The sequence below is a fragment of the Cupressus sempervirens genome, chromosome 6 (genome assembly GCF_028749045.1).
Source record: "Cupressus sempervirens isolate cs-2001-9-10 chromosome 6, ASM2874904v1, whole genome shotgun sequence".
Taxonomy (NCBI): domain Eukaryota; kingdom Viridiplantae; phylum Streptophyta; class Pinopsida; order Cupressales; family Cupressaceae; genus Cupressus; species Cupressus sempervirens.
Genome location: NC_143123.1, coordinates 675,316,789 through 675,342,890, shown reverse-complemented (window position 1 = coordinate 675,342,890; position 26,102 = coordinate 675,316,789). Strand labels below are relative to the sequence as shown.

The 26,102-nt window shown below is 37.9% G+C and overlaps 1 protein-coding gene across 2 annotated transcripts in view; it reads right to left on the bottom strand.

Moving 5' to 3' along the window:
• Positions 1-752: 752 nt before the first annotated feature.
• AMY3 (alpha-amylase-like 3) overlaps positions 753-26,102 on the bottom strand; it is a 165,476-nt gene continuing 140,126 nt past the window's right edge. For both annotated transcript variants that reach the window (XM_089789321.1, XM_089789322.1), the window contains exons 12-13: positions 1,991-2,158; positions 753-1,816 (exon numbers count right to left, since the gene is read on the bottom strand). In XM_089789321.1, coding sequence (XP_089645447.1) covers positions 1,655-1,816; positions 1,991-2,158 — 330 coding nt within the window. In that variant the 3' untranslated portion in view covers positions 753-1,654. The remainder of the gene's footprint in view (positions 1,817-1,990; positions 2,159-26,102) is intronic.

Here is a 26,102-nt window from a genome sequence, read left to right as displayed (position 1 = left end):
AATAACACTCCTAATTATAAATGTACATAATTCATAAAAGCATCGCCATTTAGCAATTAGAAATAAATATATTTTTAAGTATGTGATTAAATTGAGATTTTCTTAAAAAACATGTTCTCAATTTTTCTTGTGGAAGTGTTTTGTCATGACTTTCTTATTTGCTTCCATTTATACTACATTGCACCTTTTTTTTTACAATTTTATTTTCTATTTATTTTAAACTAAATTTAATAATAGTTTTGAATATATATATATATATATATATATATATATATATATATATATATATATATATATATATATATATTGATGGAGGTCATCCACAAACAAGTTTTAGGTACCCAATATAGGCCCATGCATGAGCATCCACCCTACCAAATTCGCCCAGGGCACAATCCCAACCTCATCCCTTACGATGTCTTCGGACCTTGCACTCAACAAGACTTGATCCCTGGTGGCTCTTTGTAAGCCATTCAATTTCACCAATAGACCAAGGACCCATTGACATATATAAATATATATCACTTAAACATAAAATAAATAAAAAATCGCTTGAACTCTCACTTAGATTTTATCATAAGAAATCAAAGGCTCCCCTAAACACAAACTTACTTAAGCATGCTATCAAGTTAAATATTCAGATTCCAAACTTTCTATTGTGTAACCTTTTATATGAGGGGCAAAATAACAAATATCTATTTATATTTTTAGAAAAAATAACACTATTTTCTGCATCATCTTCAGAGTTGATATGGTAAAAGCATAACATTGTTTTATTTTTTAAATCAGCAATGAAACAAATTGAAAGCTAACAACAGTAGGACAATTCTCTTTATGACAGTTTCGTGGAGCCCATGGGATCCACTAGGAAATGATTTTCCAAAACAAACGAACCCGTTTTACAAGATCACAATTCTCCATCTAAACAATAGCCTCAGGCTGAGACATAATATGGATAGAGCTTTTATTAGTGATTGTCACTCAACGAAAAAAAAGTGCTCGTGTATCCTCCATGTCTTGGAGGACAATATTGTCACTCAATAAATTAAACGTGCTCGTGTATTGTCCATGTCTTGGAGGACAATACTTCAATGCCAATAATTCTTCAACGGGATAACTACAAGCAAAAAGGTAGATGAAAGGATGTGATTACAAATTTGTTACATCATTATTACCTATAATACATACAATTTTATGGCAAGGGGAGTGCCTTCAGCAGAACTCTTCCCTTAAAATGGAAACTGTATAAAAGTACCTACTTGGATTATCCCCCGTGGCACAACTCATTTCCTTTAAATATTTGAATTTGTCTCCATTCTGCCTCCAAAACTAAGTGGATTGTCCCTTGATGGCACAACCCATTTACTAGAAATATTTGAATTTACCAGCACCCTACCTTTAAACCTAACTGGATTGTCTCTTGATGGCACAACTCGGTTCACTAGAAATATTGCATTTATCATCCTGCCTCTTAACCTAATTGGATTATCCCTTGATGGCACAACTCATTTACAATAAATATTTGAAGTTCATAGTATGCTTAGCTCAACTCTTCATACTAACATTGTACCTTAACAAATATATATATCCTAGTAGACCAGAGGTCTTAATTACCAGTCTTTCCACAAGAATTGGCTTCTCGTAGCGTAAGAAATTATGACAATGCCTCCCAAACCTTGTAGTCTTGGCCCTCAGTTGCCAAAATCCATCTTCTGGAACCATCTGGGGGTTGATAGTGCCCAGGGCCAATCTTCATTGTTACCTTATCATCAATGTTTGCTGCATAAACGTCTTTCTCTGCCTTTTCTATACGAACCTGCAGGAAGGCAAAACCCAGATGCTACTTGTAAAGAATCTACATAAGCATAGGTTGCAAATGAAGAAACAAAACAAATATACAAATGTAGGAAATATATATTAGTCAATGGAGACTGAATCCAGCTCAGAAACTATACAGCTGTAGCATATATTTTATGTAATGGCTCCTTACCTTACTGCGACAGTGGATTTTTGCACGCTTTCTTAAAGCAACAAGAGCACCAATTCTATCATAGTTATGTGAAAACAAGTGATCATAGAAGACTGATGGAGTCCCAGGATGTGTCAATATATATGCATAGCCTTGAATTTCTTTTCCAGCAGGAAATCGCCAGTGTCCCTGGTGCAGTCACAATTTCAATACATATTGGAAAGCATATCCAAAGTAATAGTACAAATATCAGTCAAGTCTACGGAAAATGAGCCAAACATTTCAGTCAGCTACTCTTGCAGTAAAACAAGATTCCCTTCCATTTCTGATTATTACTACCTAATAAATTACATCAAAGGAAGCAGTACATAGCTGAGCAAGCACCAGTTATAACAAAAAATATTGAAAAAGGTAAAGCTATAGCAAAAATGTTTAATTTTTGGTTTTAAAATTGATTCGTAGTTCAATAGACAGCCATTTATACTCCAAATCCAATAATCCCGATTGAGACAATAATATAATCAAGATCAATATAAAGAAATACAAATAAAAATTTTAAGCATCAAACCAAAAGCATGAAAATTTGCTTCACCATGTATAGTATTAACTCTAGGCCAAAATATACAATCAAAAGAATCCCATAACTCTCCCTGTAATGAATAAAATAATAGAGGGCTTTAACAGGATTAGCTCCTGCAAGCGACATCTTCCAACAAGGAATCTCTAGAGTTGTGAATTACAAAGTAAAAAGACATAGGGAGGGCATCAATGTTAGCTCTAGAATATAAAGCAAAAAATTAAAGTCATTTTAAATCCTCATTATAAATCAAACAAAATGCCCTCAGATTGAGCATAAAAATCTCTTTTGTTGAGTAGATTGCCAATGGATTAGGTAATCTAATTGCTCTAAATGTCTTCAAGATTTTGATAGCTTCTACTTGTACGTTTATGCTTGATATGGGTGTATGTAACCTTGATGCTTGATGTGCTCTTATATGATGATCTTTATGTATGTGTGGGCTATAGCTGGAGGATTGAGGGCTTAATTTGTGTGCTTGAATAAGAATGTGAATGGTTGAGTTTAAATGATGGATGGATAGTGGAAATGCACTTGGCAACTGGATCATGTGCAAGGAGTCCTTTAAAATTGAACTTATATTTATTTAATTATTGTGAATGGATGAGGTCAATTTGTTTTATTGGTCTTAGATGAGATGACTTCACTGAATTTTTTATTGAAGCAGGTGAGAGTGGATTTATTTGATTCAAACTAGTGAGAGGCTATAACTGATTAAACTTTTAATCATGAGATGTAAATAGACTTTATATATTTTAGATAATGGAACATAAATAGATTTGATATTTCAATTTTCTATATTTAGTGATATGGATTCAACTAGTGGAGTGAATTGTGGATGAAATTAATTAATTATTTTAGAAGTGGTGGAATTGAGCTGTTACCATTTACCCCTTTCTAAAATTGGCATTGTGATTAAAAGAGGCAATAGAATTTCAAAGAAAATATAGTAAGATGCTCCGAAGCACAAAATAGAATGCCACAAGCACTAGGATTGAGCAATGGAGTGGATAAGGGAGATGTTTCCCCTTGCAAAAAAGCAAGAATATAAAGGACATAAGTGGGATCCCAAAATGCGAATCATGGAGATGAAGTGAAATATGAAGATGTGCATGCTAGTAATCTTGAAGCTCCAAATGTGTTAAGCAACTTAGTGTTTACTTTGACATGGGGCAAGATGCACAATGATATGGACAAACCATAATGCTATTGATGGGGAGCTTCTTAACTTTAGAGCTTTCTTGCTCTACCAAGGCTACTCCTAGCCTACTTAGGGTTACTATTCCAAACCCCAACCTTGAGGACTCCTTCCCAATCCCCTTTCACCTAGAAACTCAGGCAACAATTCAAGTTTCCATCCTCTACCTTTAGTTCACCAACTAAGCACTATTTGACCTAGTGTGCCAAGATTCCACCAGGTGCACCAAAAAGGCCAAAATCAAGTTTGTGAAATATCCCTTTTCGGATATTTTACTAACAACCCTTGATATAAACGTACAGATTTAAAATTGAACATAAAGCTAATATTTGATATAAATTCCAGAACTTTAATCGATTTGTAACTAGCAGATTTGCATACAAGAAAACTAAAAAAAGTTTGTTTTATTCCTCTAATATTCAGAAGTACATATATAAACCAGGAGTTAACACAAATAACCGACAAATACGTTACTGTATTATATAACAACAATACAATAACATGCAACAATCTAGATAATCCAATCTTATAAACAGAAATAACAGTCAAATTGGCAAATGTAGATAAAAGCTGTAAGAAGGCTAAGTTTGCGTCCAACCTCCAAATGCTTCTTCAAGGGTTTGCGTCCTTGAAGAGATAACCAGTCATGGTTTCCAGCGCCCAGATTAATATTTGTTTTAAATATTATAATCTTCATAACTTCCCATGTGGAGCCTATTGTACCTTTATCACTTTTCCTGATGTGATGTATGCTCTTTTAAGCAATGTGAGATAAAGCACCTTTTTTGTCCTTTAGTCACTTAAGTGAACATAATACCTTCTTAAAATAAAGTGACAAGTTAAATGAACTTTTAAGGAAACTTACTTCGTAAACTATATAATCATCAGGCATCAAAATAGCTGACCAAATGAACTCGGATAAGCACGTGCAATAGCTGGTTGGAAAGCTCTCAACGAGAGGCTTCCAAACCAAAACTGAGATACCAAGAATTATGAACTCTTTTTACTTACTAAAAATAATAAGTATCAGAACAACCTGCCAAAACTGCTCTGATGGATCTGAAACTAGAAATATCTAGGCCAAATCTCAAATTGAACCCCGCAAAGAACTTTTTCGCCCCCGGAACCTAGGCGAAGTGAGCCGACAACACAGAATTATAATGTCCCAGAAAAATGGGACATTACAAAGCTTCCCTTCTCAAAGATTGCTTGCCCTCAAGCAATCCACTCAAACTTGTAGAAATCAAATGCCAGGACCCCAACATGCATCTTCCCAAATTCAGAATGGTGAAATAGTACAATAGGGATCAATATGCCAAATAACTGAATGCCAGGATCCCAAGTCTCACCATAAAGGGACACCAACTGCCATGCGTTGCTGCCTTGCGTGCCAATACCCTCAGTTAGCATGAATGCCTCACTCAATGAGTGACTTTGCGAGTCTCTACTGTCAAGTGAAGATGGGAGCTCAACAATATACCAATATCCAACCCAAGATGATAGCAACCAAACTCTCCAACAAACTCTCTGATAAAAAACAATACATAGGGATGCTTCACTTGGATCCCAAGTGAGAACTCGTGCACTGTCTGAGACACCACTAACCAGCTCCTATACCACTGTATCACTCCTGCAATATATGTTCCAATGACAATGACGGATCTGGCCAATCTAACTCAACCACTATATCACCCTGGTGAAAACATAGTAATCCTAATCTTTGGAACTCTGATATGTCAGAAGGCTGAAACACACAGATCATGACCTTGTGACTGTATAACAACACAACATAATCCACCAGATGTAAGATATTATTAACACCTGGATTCCCGATCACCCAATCAACATGATCCTGGCTAAAGGAAAAAGTGGTTGGTGAATCACCCACATCATGAATGCTAACACTGTATTCAATATACTGTTGAATAAAAAATGAAGACATCTCATGTGGAATGTAGGATAACATGTGTTCTCCCCACTCATCTGCAAATAACTCATTGACCCTTGATGACCAAATAGAATCAATGAAAATATTACTAACATACACAGGCAATTCATTGATTACTAGAATATACCAACAAGAAAAATCACTAATCAACAAGTAGGCCGTGGCCATCTCATAAGAGCTGGGTGATAAATCTCTGGGTAAGCTGAAAATTTCCTCAAATCAAGCCAAAGATAAATCTGAACTTCCTATTCCACCATAAGTACCCTCGCTCATGTCAAAGTCTTCATAAAAGGAAGGTTCACCATTAATTGAAATCTCTGAATTATCCTCACTTGTTGTATCACTAACCATGTGCTCATGTGAAAATGTACAACTGCTGTCATAAAAATCAGAATTTCCAGACTCATCAACTTGCTGGTCCATAGAAATTTTCTTATCATGGAAAGTCTCAAACGGAGAACACGTGATTGAATTACATTGTTTGCCTTCACATCTACCCACTTTATGAATTTCTTCAATGATTTGTGTGATTTCTTGTGCCCTTGAACCACGGTTATCTTCTTCATAAGTGGCTGCCCCACTCGTTTGATTTTCAGCTTTGTGGATGGAGTAATGTGTTAAACTCAATTGAAGGTATATCTCATCTACCTCACTCTCCTTGTCCTTCCCAAATTTTATTGCTAGATCTCTATCCATTAATAGTTGCAAGTACTCATATTTTATCAATTCCAAAGTTCCAAAAATAGTATGTAAAAGAGGACTTGTGACACCACATACATTCGCATGCCTCTCTTCTATCACAATCTTCCGCATGAGATCCTCAATCAAATTGGAAGAATCATCCATCCATGTCAACACTTGGACAATCTTGTCCTATTTGACCAAAAGCATATCCAATAAGTTAAGGAGTGATAATGGTTTTTGACCATCTCCTTCGAACACAAGTGGCCTATTCTCCATAGAATCTTTTGATTTTTCATCACCTAGGGAGACAACATTTTCAGATATGTCCTTCAACTCAACATGTGCTAAATCATCTATCCTGCCAACATTGCGGTCCATTTGCTTCTCCTCAATATTTGACATAATTTCCAACCTAGTATCACCATAAAATTCATCCAAGTTAATTTTCATGTCACCAAATAAGATGCTGGTGTTTTCCATATCTAAATAAGATGGGGAGTTGCCAACATTGGCAGTTTGGTCAACTCTTCTACCTGGGCCATCAATATGCTCATAGTGTAAATAGCTCCATAAGATACTTCTGTCTCCCAATTACTTGTTAGTATACTTGTGCCATTATTAGTACTACTATCAAGTTGATTGATATCTTCCCTATGCAATTTTTTGTAATTGTCCTTTGCAAGGAGATCTCGAGCCAATTCATAGTATTTGTTTCTTATTATATCCGTCTTGTTTTGCAGCTCTAGCTAAAAGTCCACATAATGAAAGGAAATTCATTTTGAAGCTTTTACGAGAATTTGTTATAACCATCGTACAATCTCCTTCAATTTTACATTCATAAGGATCTTTGACTTGCCCTTTGCTCTTCACTTCTTTCATCATTACAGATATATCTTTCTAGTATGCCAAGCTACTGAATTTGAGTATCTGTTGTAGGTGGAGTCTTCAACTTTGCTTCTCAAACAGTTATCCCAATACCACATCTTTACTAAAACCGACCATAGAATGCTGTTCTGAAATTGAGATATTTTATCAAACAATTGTCATGCAACCTTAACTCCATCAATATAGAAATATTCTGGAAATAATCTGAGCTACTGCTTGGAATTAAGCATTATGAATTGACATATTTAACCAACAACAATACTCTGGGATTAAAACTTAATAACAAGGTCACCGGGAGACGGGGAGACTTTGAGGTCTCCGGTACTGGTACTGGTACCGGTACGGCAATTTTTCAAATAGGAGATGGGGGTACTTGGAGACGGCAATTTTTTTTTTTTTTTTTTTTTTAAATAATTTTTTAATAGTTTAAACTTAAAGAGTCTAATACTAAAAGTAAATACAAAATTTCAAAATTTCAAAATAGTAATACCGTAAGACTAAAAGACTAAAGTAAATAATAAATTAAAAATACTAGTGTTGTCACATTAAAAATTAAAATAGATTCATAGAGTCAAACTGTCAAAGATATAATAATAATAAGCGGTTAGATACAGAAGTACACTACTGAAATAGATTTTAAAACCTGACAAATTGGCATTGCTACAAAAAATTTGTGAAAATTATTGAATTATTCAACATTGATGCATGCATAGAGACACACTTAGGATTTCTATTTTCTAACTAAGAGTTAGGATTGCTTAGTTTAAAAGGGAGTAAATCATTTTGTAATAGTGTTTTTTTTCCAATTACATAGATTCAACTAACAAAGATTCCTATATTGGTACTAGGATATTGCCAACAGCAGATAAACAGGTACGAATAATAAATACGACTTATACATCAAACTGAAACATGATATCCTCTTGAAAAAACAGAAATATGGGACCAAATACATTCATGTTAACATACATAAAACCTCTAGTCTATCACTGTTATCACTGAGTCTTTATTAGCAAATAGATGCTTGGTTTTCATGAGGAATAATACTATTATCAAGCATTTGCATATCAGATTTCTGTAACATACGTAATACTATCTTCTAATGCACTAACAACAGTTTTTGCACCCTAATTCCTCAGCCGCATAAATTTATGTGATTTGGGATCTTTACTGCAATCCTGTACAGCTTCCAATATGTTGTCTTAGACTTGTATCGTGTTCCTGTAGGTGACGTACATCACCAAGCAATTGTTACGGAATTCATATAGTACCTTAGATTTTTGCATTAAAAACATTTAAATGAGGGCTAAAATATATAAAATTATTTAATATTATATTTTACATTTATATTATATCAGGAGACTTCAGGGAGACTTCACTTTTTGGATTAGGAGACGGGGAGACTTCAGGAGACTTCGTCATGAAGTCTCCAACCTTTTTTGAGGTCTCCGGAGACGCGAAAAGTCTCCGAGACGCGTCTCGGTCTCCGAGACGCCACTTTTAGGGGGGAGACGGGTCTCCTGGTAACCATGCTTAATAATCATGACCATCCATTCATGACAGTGCATCAATGAGACTAAAAACTATGCACAACAAACAAGATGACGGAACCTTCCGTATTAGCAATGCTTAGTATGTATAATGCAAGGGGGGGAATATGAAGGACAAACCCGTAACAATGGAGAATACCGCTACAGGAATTTGTGGATGCACCAAACTCTCAACCCGACTGCATTGCCTAGTATCCGACTAACATGTCGCCTATTCATTGTGTCTTCTATCACCCGTACTGTGAGAAGTTGTCGGCACAACCTGTGAAGTAAGTGAAGGCCAATGCTGTTGTCAACTATGACTCCAAGCACTTTGAGGCTAGAATAATTAGCTTGGAACTTCATATAAATGGCTTACAGTCAAGGTAATAAATTAATAATCTTTAACTATGGTTTTGAGAAATCATTGTAGTTTCAATAATATTATCCAGTACTTGCAGCAAGCAAGATAAATGGGAAGCATGTACAGACTTGTACCACAGAAGAACATCATTTAAGAAATCGAATCTATAGGAGAATTCTTTACTTCACCCATCCAGGCATCTGACCAACTAGTCAACTACCACTTTAATCTACTCTCCCTGTGTGCTGGCAGAATGATAATGACCTGTACTGGAGCATGCATTCCTCACTATGATGGCCCAAAATTTATGCCGTGAATGCTCAACCTTACCCTCCGACCCAGTGCAGATGTCCTAATAGATTGGCGACTGTGATGCCCACGATATACTCCTGTAGTTGTTCACGTGCCACTATTCTTCAGCATTTGCAAAAGCAACCCAACCTGTATCAGTAATCTCTGAGTATAATCTGCTCTTATGGGAATGTTCTCAAGCCCACAATGTTTATGTAGTATCGCTGTTAAGGAAGAAACATCAACACCAAATGCCAAAAATCTTGCAAGGTGGATTCACTTACATAGACAGCCACCCGTATTTGTCTTGAGAGGTCTATTGCTTGCAGATTGCTGCTCCCTTAATTCATGGTATCTAAAAATGAAAATACTAAAATTTTGGAAAGTATCTCCACTACCAACATTCGAATGCCAAAATACTAACCTTCTAGACTCCTTGCAATTTCCGACACCCTATTGTCGTGGTCTGGGAATGATGGAGACCACTCCTCCAATGCTGGATGTAACCTATCAACCACTGTATCTCTTGGCGATTGGAAATCTACTGGCAGAGAAAGAACCGATTCTGTTGAACGGCGACAACTTCTCTTCACCCCAAACTTGAGCTGACTGTTGTCATGTTCCCACGTACAAGCTAGGAATCAATAATTAATGTTCTGAGGTTGAACGGCTCAATGCTAGTGGTCTGGATGCTAAAACAACTTTTGATTTTCACTAACAACCTAGATATCACCTGATCTACAACAAGGGAAAATTATACCAATTTCTGTGTGGAAGAATTACACCGTGATGTCCAGAAAGAGATCTGATAATATTGGCTCTTGAGTGTGGCTGGTTACCAAATGACAGTGTTCAGATTTTTCCAAACTCCCCAACCGAATCTAGTACCTGCTGTATTAATTTTGTCCAGTGATTTCCCTGATTCTTAACAATATTCTTCTCCAATTGAACTGCGAATTAAATAATTTGTAGAATTTCCTTTGGGTGGTATCTCACAAGTGTAAGCATTCAACCTCTAAGAGTTTTTGTTCTTAGAAGCCTGGATCTTTTGGAAACTCTTCTCATAGTTCTCACACAATCTCACAAGTTGTAATTTTGAAATCTAAATACTACAAAATGGTTCCCTCCCTTTTCTTTTATTTCTTCCATCCTTGTAATTTATTTGCTGAAAAAAGTACACAAGCTGGAAGGAAAACCAGCTCTAATACCATTGAATTATCCCTTTCTGGATATTTTACTAAAAACCCTTGATATAAAAGTGCAGATTTAAAACCAAATAGAAAGCTAATATTTGATATAAATTCCAGAACTTTAATCAATTTGTAACCACTAGATTTGCATACAAGAAAACTCAAAAAAAGTTTGTTTTATTCCTCTAATATTCAGCAGTACATATATAAACCTGGAGTTAACACAAATAACCGCCAAATACGTTACTGTATTATATAATAGCAATATAATAACATGCAATAATCCAGATAATCCAATCTTATAAATAGAAATAATAGTCAGATTGGCAAATGTAGATAAAACCTGTAAGAAGGCTAGGTTTGTGTCTGACCTCCAAATGCTTCTTCAAGGGTTTGCGTTATCGAAGAGATAACCAATCACTGTTTCCAGCTCCCAGATTAATATTTATTTTAAAAATTTTATAATCTTCATAACTTCCCATGTGGAGCCATGTGGAGCCTGTTGTACCTTTATCACTTTTCCCAATGTGACGCACGCTCTTTTAAGAGCTGTGGGATAAAGCACCCTTTTTGTCCTTTAGTCACTTAAGTGAACATAGTACCTTTTTAAAATAAAGTGACAAGTTAAATGAACTTTAAAAGTCACTTAGTAAACCATATAATCATCAAGCATCAAAATAGCTGATCAAATGAACTCGGATAAGCATGTGCAATAGCTCGTTGGAAAGCTCTCGGCGAGAGACTTCCAAACCAACACCGAGATACCAAGAATTCTGAGCTCTGTTTACTTACTAAAAATAGTAAGTATCTAGACAACTTGCCAGAACTGCTCTGATGGGTCCGAAACTAGAAATGTCTAGGCCAAATCTCAAACTAAACCCCGTAAAGAACTTTTTCGCCCTCGAAACCTAGGCGAAGTGAGCCGGCAACACAGAATTATAATGTCCCAGAAAAAAGGGACATTATAGTTTGAACCATCATTACGAGGTTCTCGACATATTTCCTACCATTTTGCATCATTCTTTGAAGTTTCACACACCCACAACTCCAAATTGCCCTATTTGCCCTTGTAGCCATAAGAGCCCCTATTAGCCCTCCTAAAAACAAGGAACAAGCTATAACTCCCAAAAGCTCTCAACAAGGCCACTTGGTGCCTTCAGAGCTTTGCTTCCTAATGACCCAAGCTTGAAGATTTTCCAGGTCTTAGGTCTCTATGATGATCGTACATTACAGCTTCAGAAAGCCCTCATTTTAAGGGTTTCAAAGGCAATGACAATGATTCTTCTACCAATGGTTTCAAACTCCACTTCCAACCTCCTCCTCTAAGTTATGAACCCTTAACATCCTACTCCTTCATTGCCTAAACAAGATTGGCACGTGCCAATCCACTATTATCACCAAAACTTCAATTCAACCTTTCATTGCATCTTGCTAAGCCTACACTGCTTGCCTAGGGCTCGCTTGAAAAATTACCTACTTGACTTGCACAGACCCCAAAATCATTATATACATTCTTTATAGGGGCTATTGCTTGAGTTCCAAGAGCCACGGTGTTTTGACCAAGGAAGTTCAAGCCATAGCCATTTGAATATTGGTAACACAAAATTGGACAGCAGGAATACAAAACTTATGCAATTTTTAAAACATTATAAAGTGAATGCTTGAGACTGAAATAACTATGCACAGATTCAAAACATGATCCCAAGACGCTATCTAATTCAAAATAGTAGGTTATTCAATCCACTTTCTTTATTCAATCCTTCAAACCACATTTTCTATCACACAAATCTCTCCTTCAGAATGTATTGTCCGTACAACTTAGCATCCAACCCCTAGAAATGAGTTGGAAGGTGTTTAAGTAGGCTCCTTCCTCCATCTTGGCCCTTGGTTTGATCCATAACTACCCATGTAGTTCGTTCTTCAAAACTGTGCAAAAAGTTGCTATGCAATTTTGCAAAAATTGCAAAGTTGTCAATGCAACTTTTTGACAACTTCCGCAGTTTTGCAAGTTGAGCCTTCAAACTTGACCAGTTTGTTATCAAACTTTAGAAATGAACCTACAACACCTAAGTGCCACTTTTTAACACATCTTGCCCCCTTTTAGGCCCTTTTGCCACATTTTGCCTTATTGAGCAATTCTAAGCAACTTTTGCCTATCAGGACCTAATTGACAAAAACTTGACACACATTCCAAATCCTACCTATTCAAACCCCCTAAACTTACCTTGGGACTTTATTCCTAGTCCTTATTTCATGAATGGTTGGTTAGACAATTTACAAACCAAAAATGCATTAGGGTCTCACCTTTATCCCTAGGTGCTCCTGCACCAGCTATTATGCCTTACGCATGAAGAACTAACTCATAAATACAAAATAAAGGCTGTAGTAGACAAATCATGATATAATGGACCATGACAACCTTGGTGAGGTATGTTGTGGGAAGAAAATTTACATGTATAATAACATATAATCAAGCAATATGTAAAAGAACAAAGAAAAACACAAAAGATTTGCCAAATTTAAAACCAAGGTGTTGAGCATGGTGATAGTGATGGTGATCTCCAAGTGTTGTGTGTGAAGCTCATATGCAATGATATTTCCAATGTTTTGCTTGTTAACATATTATTGAAGTGCTTTTGACTTCTAGGAATTATGCCATCAAAGATTGCACATCACGATGCCAACAATGCAAACTAAAACGAATCTAGGTGCTTCCTAAAGCATGAGTTGGGACTTTATAAAGTTGTCACCTAATTCAAAAAGAGATGGTGGATAAATGTAATATGCTTATGATAGGCCATGGGAAAGAATTGAAATAGAATGAACAAGACAGCAGGATTAAACTTGCCTCAAAAACTTAAGAGATGATTATGGATAATGAATGTCAAGTATTACAAATGACATGTGTGGGTGGCAAAGAATTTGTTTTCACAACCCAACAATTTTTCTCTCTACTATTTTGAGGTTCACAATGTTCACCAGCTCCTCCAAATCTTGGCCCTCTTGCACAGCCAACTTGTATGCTCTTGATTCTAACTTAGCAACAATGATGTGGAGCCAACAAAAAAAATTTATCCATTTTTTATCTTAATTTATATATTTTTTGATTCTTCAAAACAAGACAACCAAACTCAACTCTCTAGCTCTTCTACATGCATTATGTCTCTGATGCAGTAGACGTTGGTATGATTTCAAGAGATTAAAAACATTTAGTCTCATATAACAATTGTAACAACGATACTATAACAATGAATCTGGTGGTTGAGAATTTGTAATAGATTTCTAGAACTGATTATGCACAATTATTTTATCATCAACATTTCGGATCAAGCTTCATGATCCATCATCGGGATGAGATATCAAGAGCAGAGAGACATGAAAAGACAGTAGTAGACTAAGCACTCTAAATATAGGAAGAGGGAGAGTATAGGATCCAAGAAGATAGCAAGGAAAGGAAAAAGATACCAAAAAACCTTTACACTATCTAAGAATAAAGTTAGAAACTTGTTTTACACATGTGATAGGAATTCTTAATATCTTCACAGTGAAATATTCAATTGCAATAATGATGAGATAATGGCCATTGGAAGAAACAGATAAAATTTCCAATAAGATTGTGGCCCCATGTAGGAAAAGGCCATGAAGTGATGATCAGTTGAAAAGCTTGAGTTAAAGTCTTGACATGAAATACACTTTCTAACATGTTAATAGGTATCTTGTTCCATGATAGGCCACTAGTATCATGTTCTTATATTCAATAGAACCATGCTACTTGTATAAACTGCACAAATACCATCATGAATTTTGATTAATAGGTTTTTGCTTCATCTGACTTTAAACTTCACAAAATGTTGTCGTAAGCCCTATGGTAAAGTGTGTTATAAAGGAGAGTGAAATGGGATGCGCATTGAATAAAATATTTATGTTTGTTGGGTGAGAGGTTAGATGGAAGGATTTGGTAATTATGGTAGGTATCTAACCATGCTTGAACTCAAGACTTTTAAGAAGGCCAAAGACTAATTAGCCACTCGTAAAACCTCTTAATAAGGTAATAGCTACATTCTTATACACGTACCCAAAGGTGGGAAAATCATAACATTCCTATAGGAGAACCAACTCAACATTTCATATACAAGTGCAAAGAATAAGCATGCAAGACCAATTCTCTAGCAATCTCAACATTTTTTGTTCACTTAGAATGATCCCTAAGCTATGTGAATGAATCATGAAAGCATGCGGAACCTTAATCTATGCCCTGGCCACTGAGAACTAAGTGGCTTCACACAATTAGAACAATGCCTAATCTATTGGGAAATAGAGTCATGACCTAAAGAAAGAGGGAGATAAACCTACAACACATAAAAGACAGATGTATATATCCATACAATTAGGGATAATGCTTCATACAAAAAGTTACACTCCATCTCAATACAACAAGAACTCACATGGAATAAAAGAGAGATCATTACAAAAGCTTTGCAACTGATTCAAACCTATTACACATTCATCTAGCCCCTATTACATTTCATCCATCAAATATAGCAAGAGAGGAACCACAACTAGGTTCAAGCTCCCCGCTAAATGGTCAAAAACCACCATGGAGACATCATTTAAGTATTTTTGGTCCATTGGATACCTTTCCTACGATTTACAAAGTATATCCCATTCACGTACAAACTAAACTTGCATCACTCGCTATAGAGAGAAGGGGTCCTTCATGAGGCTAGCTTTGCAACTCAAGAGACTGTCAATGTTTTTTGTATGTGCTGGATGTCAGCTAACTATGTAAGCACCCTATGTGACGTGCCTTGGAATTTGTGTATGTTTCTTGTGTCTTTTTCTTAACTGATGATTGCCAATCTATCTTGTACCTCATTGCCTCAAGCAAGTGATTCTTTGTGAATATGTATTGATGAGAGGGCTTCCCATATAAATAGTAAGAGCGTGAATGAAGATTACTTTGCTAACCCTAGAAATGCAAAATCAAATGGTTGTGATGAAGAGTGTAAGGGAGAAGAAACGTTAAACGAAGCCCTTCGAGAGGAAGGAGAAAAATAATTATTTGAAAATGCAGCATTCTTTGTAGCACTTAAACAAAATAATACAGAGCCCTTCATGGAAAATAGGGGGAGAAGCGACAACATGCAAGGCTATGTAGGTAAGAATCATCTAGTTCTTAGGGTTTTCAGACTTGTCCTAATGAGGAAATGTCTTTCGCTTTCAAAAAAGGTTGGTTTTGGCCTAAAAAATGTGTCTATTTTTTTCCTTGTTTGGATACAAATGCCCTTTTTGCAAGGAATGTTTTTGACAATTGGATTAACACGGATGGGGGAAAAAAGATTGGAATCATAGTTGGAAAACTCGTACTTGACAACTTCTTGCCAAGGGAAAAAGATAAAAATAGAGAAAAAAATGGTGATTACTCACCAATTTCTTGGCAAAAAACTCAACTAAAAAATAATTAAATTTAAATAGAATTGCATTTTTTTTCCAAAATTCTATGAGGATATGCATCTAAGAGTTAGTAAATGTGTAAACAAAAGAAAAATCTGACTAGAGATATATTCAAATGCAGATTAGGTACCAAATGGCAAAGCAAAATTAAAATAGTAAACTATCTTTGCAAAACTACAAGTAAATACAACTGTAGATTGGAATATCACACAATTTCACAGATACACAGGATAGTCCAATTGATACATATGAAGTAAAACCTAGAACATACCATTCATACCACAATACCAGTAGGCAAAGAAATGATTTCTTTATTGATACCAAAAACCAACATGAGTATTACCAATGTTCCAGACATTTATAGAAGTGTTGATTTGTTGGAAACCAACCGACGCATTTCCTCACCGCCTAACTACCCAACTTGACTAGCTTTAACAAAAACTAAACATAATAGATACTTTATTCTGACTACATCTATCCCCCCAAAAAAAGAAGTCATCTGGAAGATGACTGTAGAACATGAAACCAACAAAAACAACTTTGACTTCAAGAGGAAGGATGGGAAGACATCCTTGTGCTTGGAGTTCCTCTTAGCCGTTGTAGGTCTCACTCAGTTGTCTTTTGCTTTGTCTGCATGCCTTGTAATACCCGTAATGCATCCATCTTTTTGGCTTTTGCGGTGGTGACCTTGCTCTCCAATTCAACTTTTTCTTTGTTCCAGGCTTCTTGCATAGCAACTTTATCCGCTGACCATTGTTGTTGAAGACTCTTTCTTTCTTTTTTCCTGTTAAAGTTTCAAAAAAGTTCCCTGAAAGGCAACCTCCATAGCTACTAGTGCCTCTATGAGAGGTGATTGTTCTTGCCCCATGGAAATGATAGTGTTGCTTGTCCATGTAGTAGCCATGCCCTCCTCTAAATAGCCACCCTATAGTAGTAGTCCCCAATCTGTGTGGTAGTCAGTCTACATAAAGGTGACCAATGCCTCTGCTGCGGTGATGATGGTTTCCAGATTCTAAGCCCTAGCCCGCTGCATGATCCTCCTAGTGGAATGCTCCATGGCATGTAGCTCAGTGAGGAACAGTTCTGCCTTGACTGCAAAAGAGGTTGTCTGGGGGTTTCCTGCACTCACTTTGTATCTCTACCTACTCCTCAGTAGCCCTCTCTATGGTGAAGACACCATGCCTTCCTCCTCAAGTAACCTGTTCGCTTCCTCTAGAACGGTATCTGTCTTGGCCGCATCCGTACCAGCTAATGTCGTCATGCTACCTTGCGTGTGAATTTTCCTAGTTTTCGCCTCCTACTAGCTGTATCACAAGAGCAACCGGATGGACTATTTCTGTGCCAAGAGGTGTTTGTAAACTCACTTAATGGGCACACTTTGTTTGGCACCTCAAATCTATGACTTTAGTACGGGAGGGCTGTTCTGGAAAGCTAAGTGGCGCCATCTTTGGAACTGATATTCTGGAAGCCCCCATGTCGGAATTTGTTGTCTGCCACCTGTTCCTTCCTTGACTCCTGTTTGATTTGGATCGGAAGTCTCTGTTGTCTCAATTCTGTTGAGATCACTAGGTGGTTTTTTAAAAAATTCAGGAGGTTCTACTACCCCTGCTAGAAGTGGTCCCGCTATAGGTGGTAAAAATATCACCGCCTGTGGAGTTCCTTGCAGATGACTCAAGTGGATCTCCGCCTCCTATGAGTCGGAGGAGGATGAATCCATATTGCTTCCTTTTTCTTCTGAACTCTCGTCATCCTCTTCCTCTTCTGCTTCCTTGATCACTACTATTTGTTTCAGTTTCTTTTTCTTCGATTCACCTCCATTGTGAGATCCTACATCTAGGGTATCCAGATGGAGCCAATAGGTCATAGCTGGTTTATAAGGTTCTACTCTACCAATATTCCCTGATGTTTGTTGCTCACCTGAGTGTGTACTGCTTCTAAGAACAAGGCCACTGTATGATGAGGCATATAAAAGGCTTTATGTTTCAACTCCATGAATTCTCATAGTCTCTCAAAAAGAAATTTAGCCCAGTTATATGTCTGGCCTTTATACAATCCATCTACTGCAGGTAACATCCAAAGGGCAATGTCGGAAGTGCAACTGCCCACAATGAGCTTACTTTTCACCAAATCTACAGCACAACACCATTCATCATTTGCTATGAAAATTTTCTTCAAACCCCTATTGTTCTACAAGATTCCTTCCCATTTGAGGCTTGTAAGATCTTTCTGGCACATTAATTTCAACCATTTCTTCTTGCCTCCTACTGTCAGAGAAGTTTTTTCCACTTCCAGCCCTCTGTTGGGAATTCCAAAAACCCTACTTATTTCTTCTGCTGAGTAAGAAACTGTCACCTATTGCTAGAAGTGTTGTACTATAGATTTATGACATGATTTCTCATAACTTGTAACTAAATTTCGTAGGATAGGCTCAAATTCTTTTAATTCAAAAATTGGCATAAAAATTAGTTTATCTACCTCTGCTGTGCACAATGCTATCTTCAGGGAATGATCCGCTTCCGCTTTCTCCCACCAAGCTCTGCACTCACTTCCTGTCACACTCCCAAATGTAATATTCTTAGCGATGATTGTGATTTTTTGTGTCATTTTCCTTCTGTCCTTTTTAGCTTCTAGTACCACAGGTTTCGTCTTCTTGGAGTCGATAATGTTTCCTTTGCTCGGATTCCCTATGCTTAATTTCACCATTTTGTGTTGATGAGTCAATTCCCAGATCTCTTGAACTATTTGTATATGCCACTTGTACCACCCATCCTTCCGAAGTGATTGCTTGTAACCAACTTCCTTGTGTAGCACTACAGGCTGTCCGAAATTCTGTACAGATACTTCTCCTCTTGCCTGTGTATCCCCTTGTACTTGTATGGCTATCTTTTGTCCTTTTGCCCTTTGTACGGATTCCTCACGTACTTTGAAGGATGCCTAATTTTGCCGCAGTGTGTATGTTTGCCGTGCGGAACTGCTTTCCCTGCACCCCTATCATATAGATGCTCGTACAGATGTCAATCTTGGTTCCCGTACGGATGTCAATCTTGGTTGTCGTACCTCTAAAAATGGTTTTCGTACTTGTACAAAATCTCCTCCTACCTATTGTACGAACTTCCCTTCTGAAGAATGTTGTCGTACATGTGTGTGCCCTTGTCTAGATGCAGTCTGAAAATGCCATATGTTGTCTTGCTGCCGTACACCTTCCTTCAGTACAGGTATCCTTCCCTCTTGTACGACTATCCATACGGCCACTCTTCCCTCATGTATGGCTCTCTTCAACTGTGACTACCTCTGCACTTTCCTGTCTATTACTTCCTTCTTTGGCAAGTCCTCTATCACTCTGGGTAATGTTTTGTGACTCCGTCTCTTTATAAGGACTTGGTTTGGTTTTTCCTCCTTGGTCACTTTCTCTTTTTTCTTTTCATCCTTTTTCCTCTTTTATATTTATAAAATAGCTATTTGCCAATTTATTCCGTCTCTCATACACTTTTAACTTAGACCCATTTACTAGGTCTCTGATAGGTTTGTTATCCAAAGTAGATAATTTTATTGCTCCATTCTCCTTTATTTTTGATATTTTAAATGGCCCTAGCCATCAGACTTTAAATTTTTCTAGTTTTATTTCATTTTTCCCATTGTATCTAAGTACCAATTGTCCTTATTTAAAATCCATTTTCTTTAAATGCTTGTCATGCCAAAATTTTTGCCTTTGTTGGGCCACCTCTGCGCTCCATTGAGCAAATGTCCTCCTTTCATCCAGTTTGAGTAAAGTACATAGTCTTTCCTTGAGGCTCTCTTCATCCCCCAACCTAATTTCGACTGCCACCCGTAGGCTTGGTACTACATGATCCATTGGTACCATGGCCTCCTGTCCGTACATCAGGTAAAATGGGGTATGTCCAGTACTGGCCTTATACATAGTCCTTTATGCCCAAACCACTGCCAGGATTCACTCTTCCCAATCTTTCCCTTCTACTCCACAAGTATTCGCCTTATACATAGTCCTTTATGCCCAGACCACTGCCAGGATTCGCTCTTCCCAATCTTGCTTTTCTACTCCACAAGTACTGGCCTTATACATAGTCCTGTATGCCTAGACCACTGCCAGGATTCGCTCTTCCCAATCTTGCCCTTCTACTCCACAAGTTTTATATAGGATAGCCACTATTACTTTGTTCATGGCCTCTGCTTGGCCATTTGCTCTTGGATAATAAGGACTGGATAAAGAATGAAAATTTTTATACTCACTTGTCATCCTCCTGATGTACTCCTCGGTCACTCGTTAGCTGGAGTGGAATCCCGAACCCGGTGACTATTTGCTCATACCAAAACTTCGTTGTACTGAGAGCAGTATTGTCTGGAAGAGCCCGTACTTCGGCCCATTTCGTTAAGTACTCCGTTGCCACCACTATGTACTTACACCGATGACTTTTGCTTATTGGTAAAGGTCCTACAAAATCTAGTCCCCACCGTTCAAATAATTCTTGTGGTTTGGACAGAAGTAATGGTATGAAGTCTCTTTTGAGTGGCCTTCCTATTTTTTGATAAGTGTCACAACTCAATACCCATTCCCTTGCATCTGCGAACAATGTTGGCCACCACAGTCCCCCCAAAAGTACCTTCCCCGCCATAGTATCTGGTCTCATGTGACCTCCGGCCAATCCTTCATGGGCCTCACTTAAGACCCCTGGAATTTCTTCCTCCATTACACATCTTCTTAGTATTTCGTCCAATCCCGTTTTGTACAATAACCCTTCAATTAGCTGGAATGTGCTACTTTTTAAGGCAATTTTTCTCCTTTCTGCTGTAGGCATTTCCTTTGAAAAGGTTGTTGATATGTAATGTCCAATTTTTTCATACCATTGAGGTAACACTACAATCTGAAATAGGTTTGCATCTGGAAAATCCTCACACACCCCACTACCCGAAGCTTCCCCTGACTTGGTACTTGACAACTGATCAACAATCACATGAGATTTTCCTAGCCTCACTATAATTTTAAATGTAAATTCTTGTAGTACAATTAGCCATCTACTTACTCTCCCTTGAATCACTGGTTTATTCACTAAATACATTAGTGCTTGGTGGTCAACAAAAAATCTAAAGGGTGTGGCTAGTAAGCAATGTTTGAATTTCTGCACTGCATACACCATACCTAATGCTTCCCTCTCCGTGCTACTGTAGTTCCGCTTTGCTTTTGATAGGAGTTTGCTTGCAAAATATACAGGATGATCCAACGCTTCCTTCCCTATTTGTGCCAAAGTGGCACCTATTGCATAATTGGAGATGTCCACATGGACACGAAACTCTTTGTCCCAATCGGGATATATGAGAATAGGGGTCCCGACTAATCTTTTATTTAGTTCCTAGAAGGTCTCTTCCTGTTCTTCCTTCCACCCAAACCGCTCGCCTTTCCTGGTTAATCTATCTAGTGGCGTGGATACTTCGGAAAATCCTTTTATAAATCTTCTAGTATCCTACATGACCCAAAAATGACTTGATACCTGTTACACACGACGCTTCCATTTCCAAAATCACCTTGATCTTATTAGGATCTGTCTTCAATCCTTCTCTGCACACAATATGCCTAAGCAATCTCCCGTATGGAACCATGAACCTGCATTTTTTTTGGATTGAGAGCTAATCTTGCTCTTCGACATTTCTCCATGCATTCTCCCAAAATTTTGAGGTGTTGCTCCTGCCTACTATAAACTGACCAGTCATCTAAGAATGCTTTGAAATTCCCCATTGACATTCCATCGAAGATATGTAGTATGATCCTCTAGAACGTGGCTGGTGCATTGCGTAGTTCGAAGGGCATCCTATTATAGGCATATACCCCATCTTCAACCACAAATGTAGTTTTTAGCTTATCTTCTTCCGCAATGCTAATTTGATTGTATCCTAAAAATCCATCCATGAAGGAATACATCTCATGACCAGCTACCTCCTCCAAAATGATATCAATAAATGGAATGGGAAATGGCTCTTTTATTGTTACCACGTTCAAACATTTGAAATCTACACATCCGAATTTGAGCGCCATCCTTCTTGAGTGATATGACTATAGGAGAAACCCATTCACTCGTTTGTACTTGGAATATTATCCTTGCTTCTAACATCTTTGTGATTTTTTCCCTGACCCTTTTTGCATAGTTTTTATTCATTCTATAAGGTCTTTTCCATACTGGTCTTGCTCCGGGTACCAATGGAATCCAATGGACACACAGTGCCGGAGGTACTCCCTTCAAGTCTTTATACGTCCAAGCAAAAACGTCCTTATACTCCAAGAAGATCCTAAGGGTTGCTACTTTCAATACTGGGTCCCACTCATCTCCTATCCATATTTTCTTGGGTTGATCTCCTCTGAGGTTCAATGCTTGGAGCTTGGCTTCTTCGTATTCCACCTTCTGTTAAAAAATGTGTGGAGGTGTCTTATTGAGGGTTGCCATCCCTTCCTTATACTCTGTGTACCCTTCCGAGTATTGTTCCTCCAACTCAGATTCTTGTACCTTCAACATATTACATTCCACATGGAAAACTTCATAGTCTCCCATCTGCCAATGAAATAATCCATTAAGGGAACTTGTGTCATCTTCTGAGCATTCCCCTAATCTAAGTACTCCTTCCTCATCTGGTTCCATCCCTCCATAGTCTTCTCCTTCGGAGTCTGATGCCAAGTCCTAACTTACTGATTGGTTCTTGAGGTTTCTGATGTACTTTCTTCCTTCTGACTCAATAGATAGAGTGTTTTGTTTCTAGTTATGGGTAGCTTTTACTGCAACCAGCCATCCCCTTCCTAATAGAGCATCGTATCCTTTCTTCTCTAGAGTGATAACCACAAAATCAATAAAAAATTGTTGCATACCAACTATGACTTTTTGTCCCATCAACGTTCTTGTACTCTTGATTCCATGTTGGTCCGCTCCCACTAGTTGAAATGTGGGAGGCCAGAGTGTAGGTTTCCCTATTTCCTTCCATGTTTCTTCTGATAAGACATTTACACAGGAACCTCCATCCACAATAGTATTTGAGAGCTTGCACCCTAGTATCTCCATCTCTACTACTGTTGGCATTCTCCCCATCCCTATGGTGAACAATGTATTGTCTTCTGTGTGTATTTCTCCCTCCTTTTCTTTCTTTGAGGTTATCCCTTTCGGGTTTTCCCCTTGTGTTAGTGCTCCCTGCAGTTGGGGTAGTGTTTCTAATAAATCACTTATTTTCGCTGGGATAGTAGTTTCCAGGACTTGCCGCACAATATTCGTTACACCCCTATTTGAAGTAGGCTTCTCTGGCTTTACCTTTCCTTCCTCTCTCATGCTATCTTCAATGTGTTTCTTTGTTTCCTGAAATCTTTCAGTCTCTGTAGTAGCATCTGGATAGGTTAATTTTCTGGCTTGCATCCTGGTGATTGCAAAAATCTCGCCTTCTTGATCATCAATGTCTAGCATATTTACTCCCTTTTGTCTCAGGCAATTTGCATCCTTACAGTTGCCTGGCCCACACCATTTGCAAAGCATCCCTCCATTTTGTCCTCCTCCGCTTTGACAATCTCATGCAAAGTGTCCCCATTCATTACATCTCCTACATTGAATCGTCGGCCTCCCCTTGGAATCATACTGGAGTGGCTGCCGCGGTGTGTTGTTATTGCTATTATTGTTACTATTATTGTCACTTCCTCTCCTATTGTTTTTGTATCCTCCTGGTGAGGCTTTTGTATTTGTGTTCTTCGACGGAGTGGAGGGAGGTGTGCATTGCCCCCCTTGGGTTAGGAATACTTGGGCGCTCCTTGTTTTCAAATTATAGGGGCAATCTTTAATTTCATGCCCTAGTACCTAACAAATCTCACAAAATGCCTTCTTCAGGCATGCTCCTTTAGTATGGCCTTCTTTTTCACACTCAGTACAGCAAAGTTCTCTCCCTTCTTTTCTTCCTTACTCCCTGTCACTTCATCAAACGCCTCAGGTCTTTTCTCAGGGCTTGAATGGTTTTGGATTCTTCTTCGCTCTCCTCCGAGCTTTCACTTGAACTTCCATGCCTTCTTGCCTTGGAAGTTTACTCTCGCTCTCTATGTCCATGGCACGGGTACATGCATCTGCAAAGGTCGATGGTGGGACTATCTTCATTTTTCTCTTGAGAGATGGTGTTAATCCTTCGATGAACCATCGTTTCTTTAGTCCATCTGCCAGTTTGTTATCTAGTTTTCCTATCAGCTCTTTCATTCTTTTGCTATAGGCTTTGACAGATTCACTCTTCCCTTTTCTTGTGTTATAAATCTCTATTACTATTTCATTGTCATCTCTCAGAAGTTTGAATTCTTGCTCGAAGGCTATGCGGATGTTACTCCATGTGTTTTTCTTTGCTGCCTCCAAATCCGTATACCAATCAATGGCAATGCCCCTTAATGTGGCCAGAAAGGCTTTTAACCATTCCGTTGGGTCATTTCGTCCATTTGCTTGCCATATTGTTATACATGTTTTACAGTGGTGAGCAGGGTCCTCCAAGCTGTCCCTTGTGGACCTTGGTAATTTTTGTTTGTCTATTGCCATTTATGTGGACACTTCCTGATGGAACACTCCCTCCTAAATGGAAGTTCGTTCTCGAGGAGGAACTACTGAAAGTATCCCCTTCGTCTTGACTTTGCTCCTGTTGGAAGTCTTTTCTTGCCTATGTCTCTAGATTTTTGTATCCCAACTTCCTTGTTGGTGTCTCTGAGATGACCAAATTTGCTATACCTTCAATTGTATGCTTGATTAGCCCTTCTTGGATTCTCATGGAATCCCCTTGTCCTCCTTTCCAGTTACGACGTCTTTCCTCTTGCTGTTGGAGACATACTATCCTCAAGGCGACTTCTTCCTCAGTTTCTTCTCCCTATGACCGCTTGGGATGTATATTTGGAATAAGGGGCATGAATCGTTTCAATGTTTGTTTCCCTTTTTGGAATCTTCATGTTCTTCGCGCTCCCTTGTCCTCCTCTCCGCAAATTGTTGTAGTACTTATTGTCTCCTCCTTTCCCTTTGTGTCTCAACTCTTTCCTCTTCCACTCATAACAAATTTTGCGCTAGCAAGCAGGGGATCTCTCCCAGGAGATCGTATGCTGCTGGTGGCACCGAAAGTTCGTTGCATACCGTACCTTCAAGGACCATTCTCTCATAGGCTTCCCTTTGTACGTATTGGTTGACCGCAACTTCCCAGGCCATTACCAAATCACGTGTCAATTGATCTTCCTTGGTTATTTCCTCCTCTTCCTTGTCACTATTTGTTACTTGGATGAGTGGTACAAAGGGTCGTCCCATTACTCCATCTTGTCGATCTCCAGGTTCGGACTTAGGCAACGACGCCAAAAATGTAGATTGGAATATCACACAATTTCACAGATACATAGTCTAGTCCAATTGATACATATGAAGTAAAACCTAGAACATACCATTCATACCACAATACCAGTAGGCAAGGAAATGATTTCTTTAATAATACCAAAAACCAACATGAGTACATTACCAATGTTCCAGACATTTATAAAAGTGTCGGTTAGTTGGAAACCAACCAACGCATTTCCTCACCACCTAACTACCCAACTCAACTAGTTTTAACAAAAACTAAACATAATAGTTACTTTATTCTGACTACAACAATATCAACGTTATTAACATCTCCCTCTTCCTAACTCTAGTAATAACTAGGGGAGAGGTAGAGTGTCTAGTCCTTGGAGTCCACTATGGTTGTGCCTCTCCACTCACTACAACCATGTATGGCTCAACCTCCATCACTAAAAAATGGTGTTAAATATTGTTCATTAGACTTGTAATTCTCCAAAATTGGTCTCCTAAACCAATTTGTCCCTAATCTCCAATATCAATTGATAAAGTCCTAATTGTCTCTACTCGATCTAAGTATCAATTGCATAAAACCAATAATTTGCAATAATCTTTAAACATTGACAAATTCCTAAATATTGAATTAAAATTGACTATTCAACCCCTTCGATTAATTAATTTAATATAAAGTTCTAA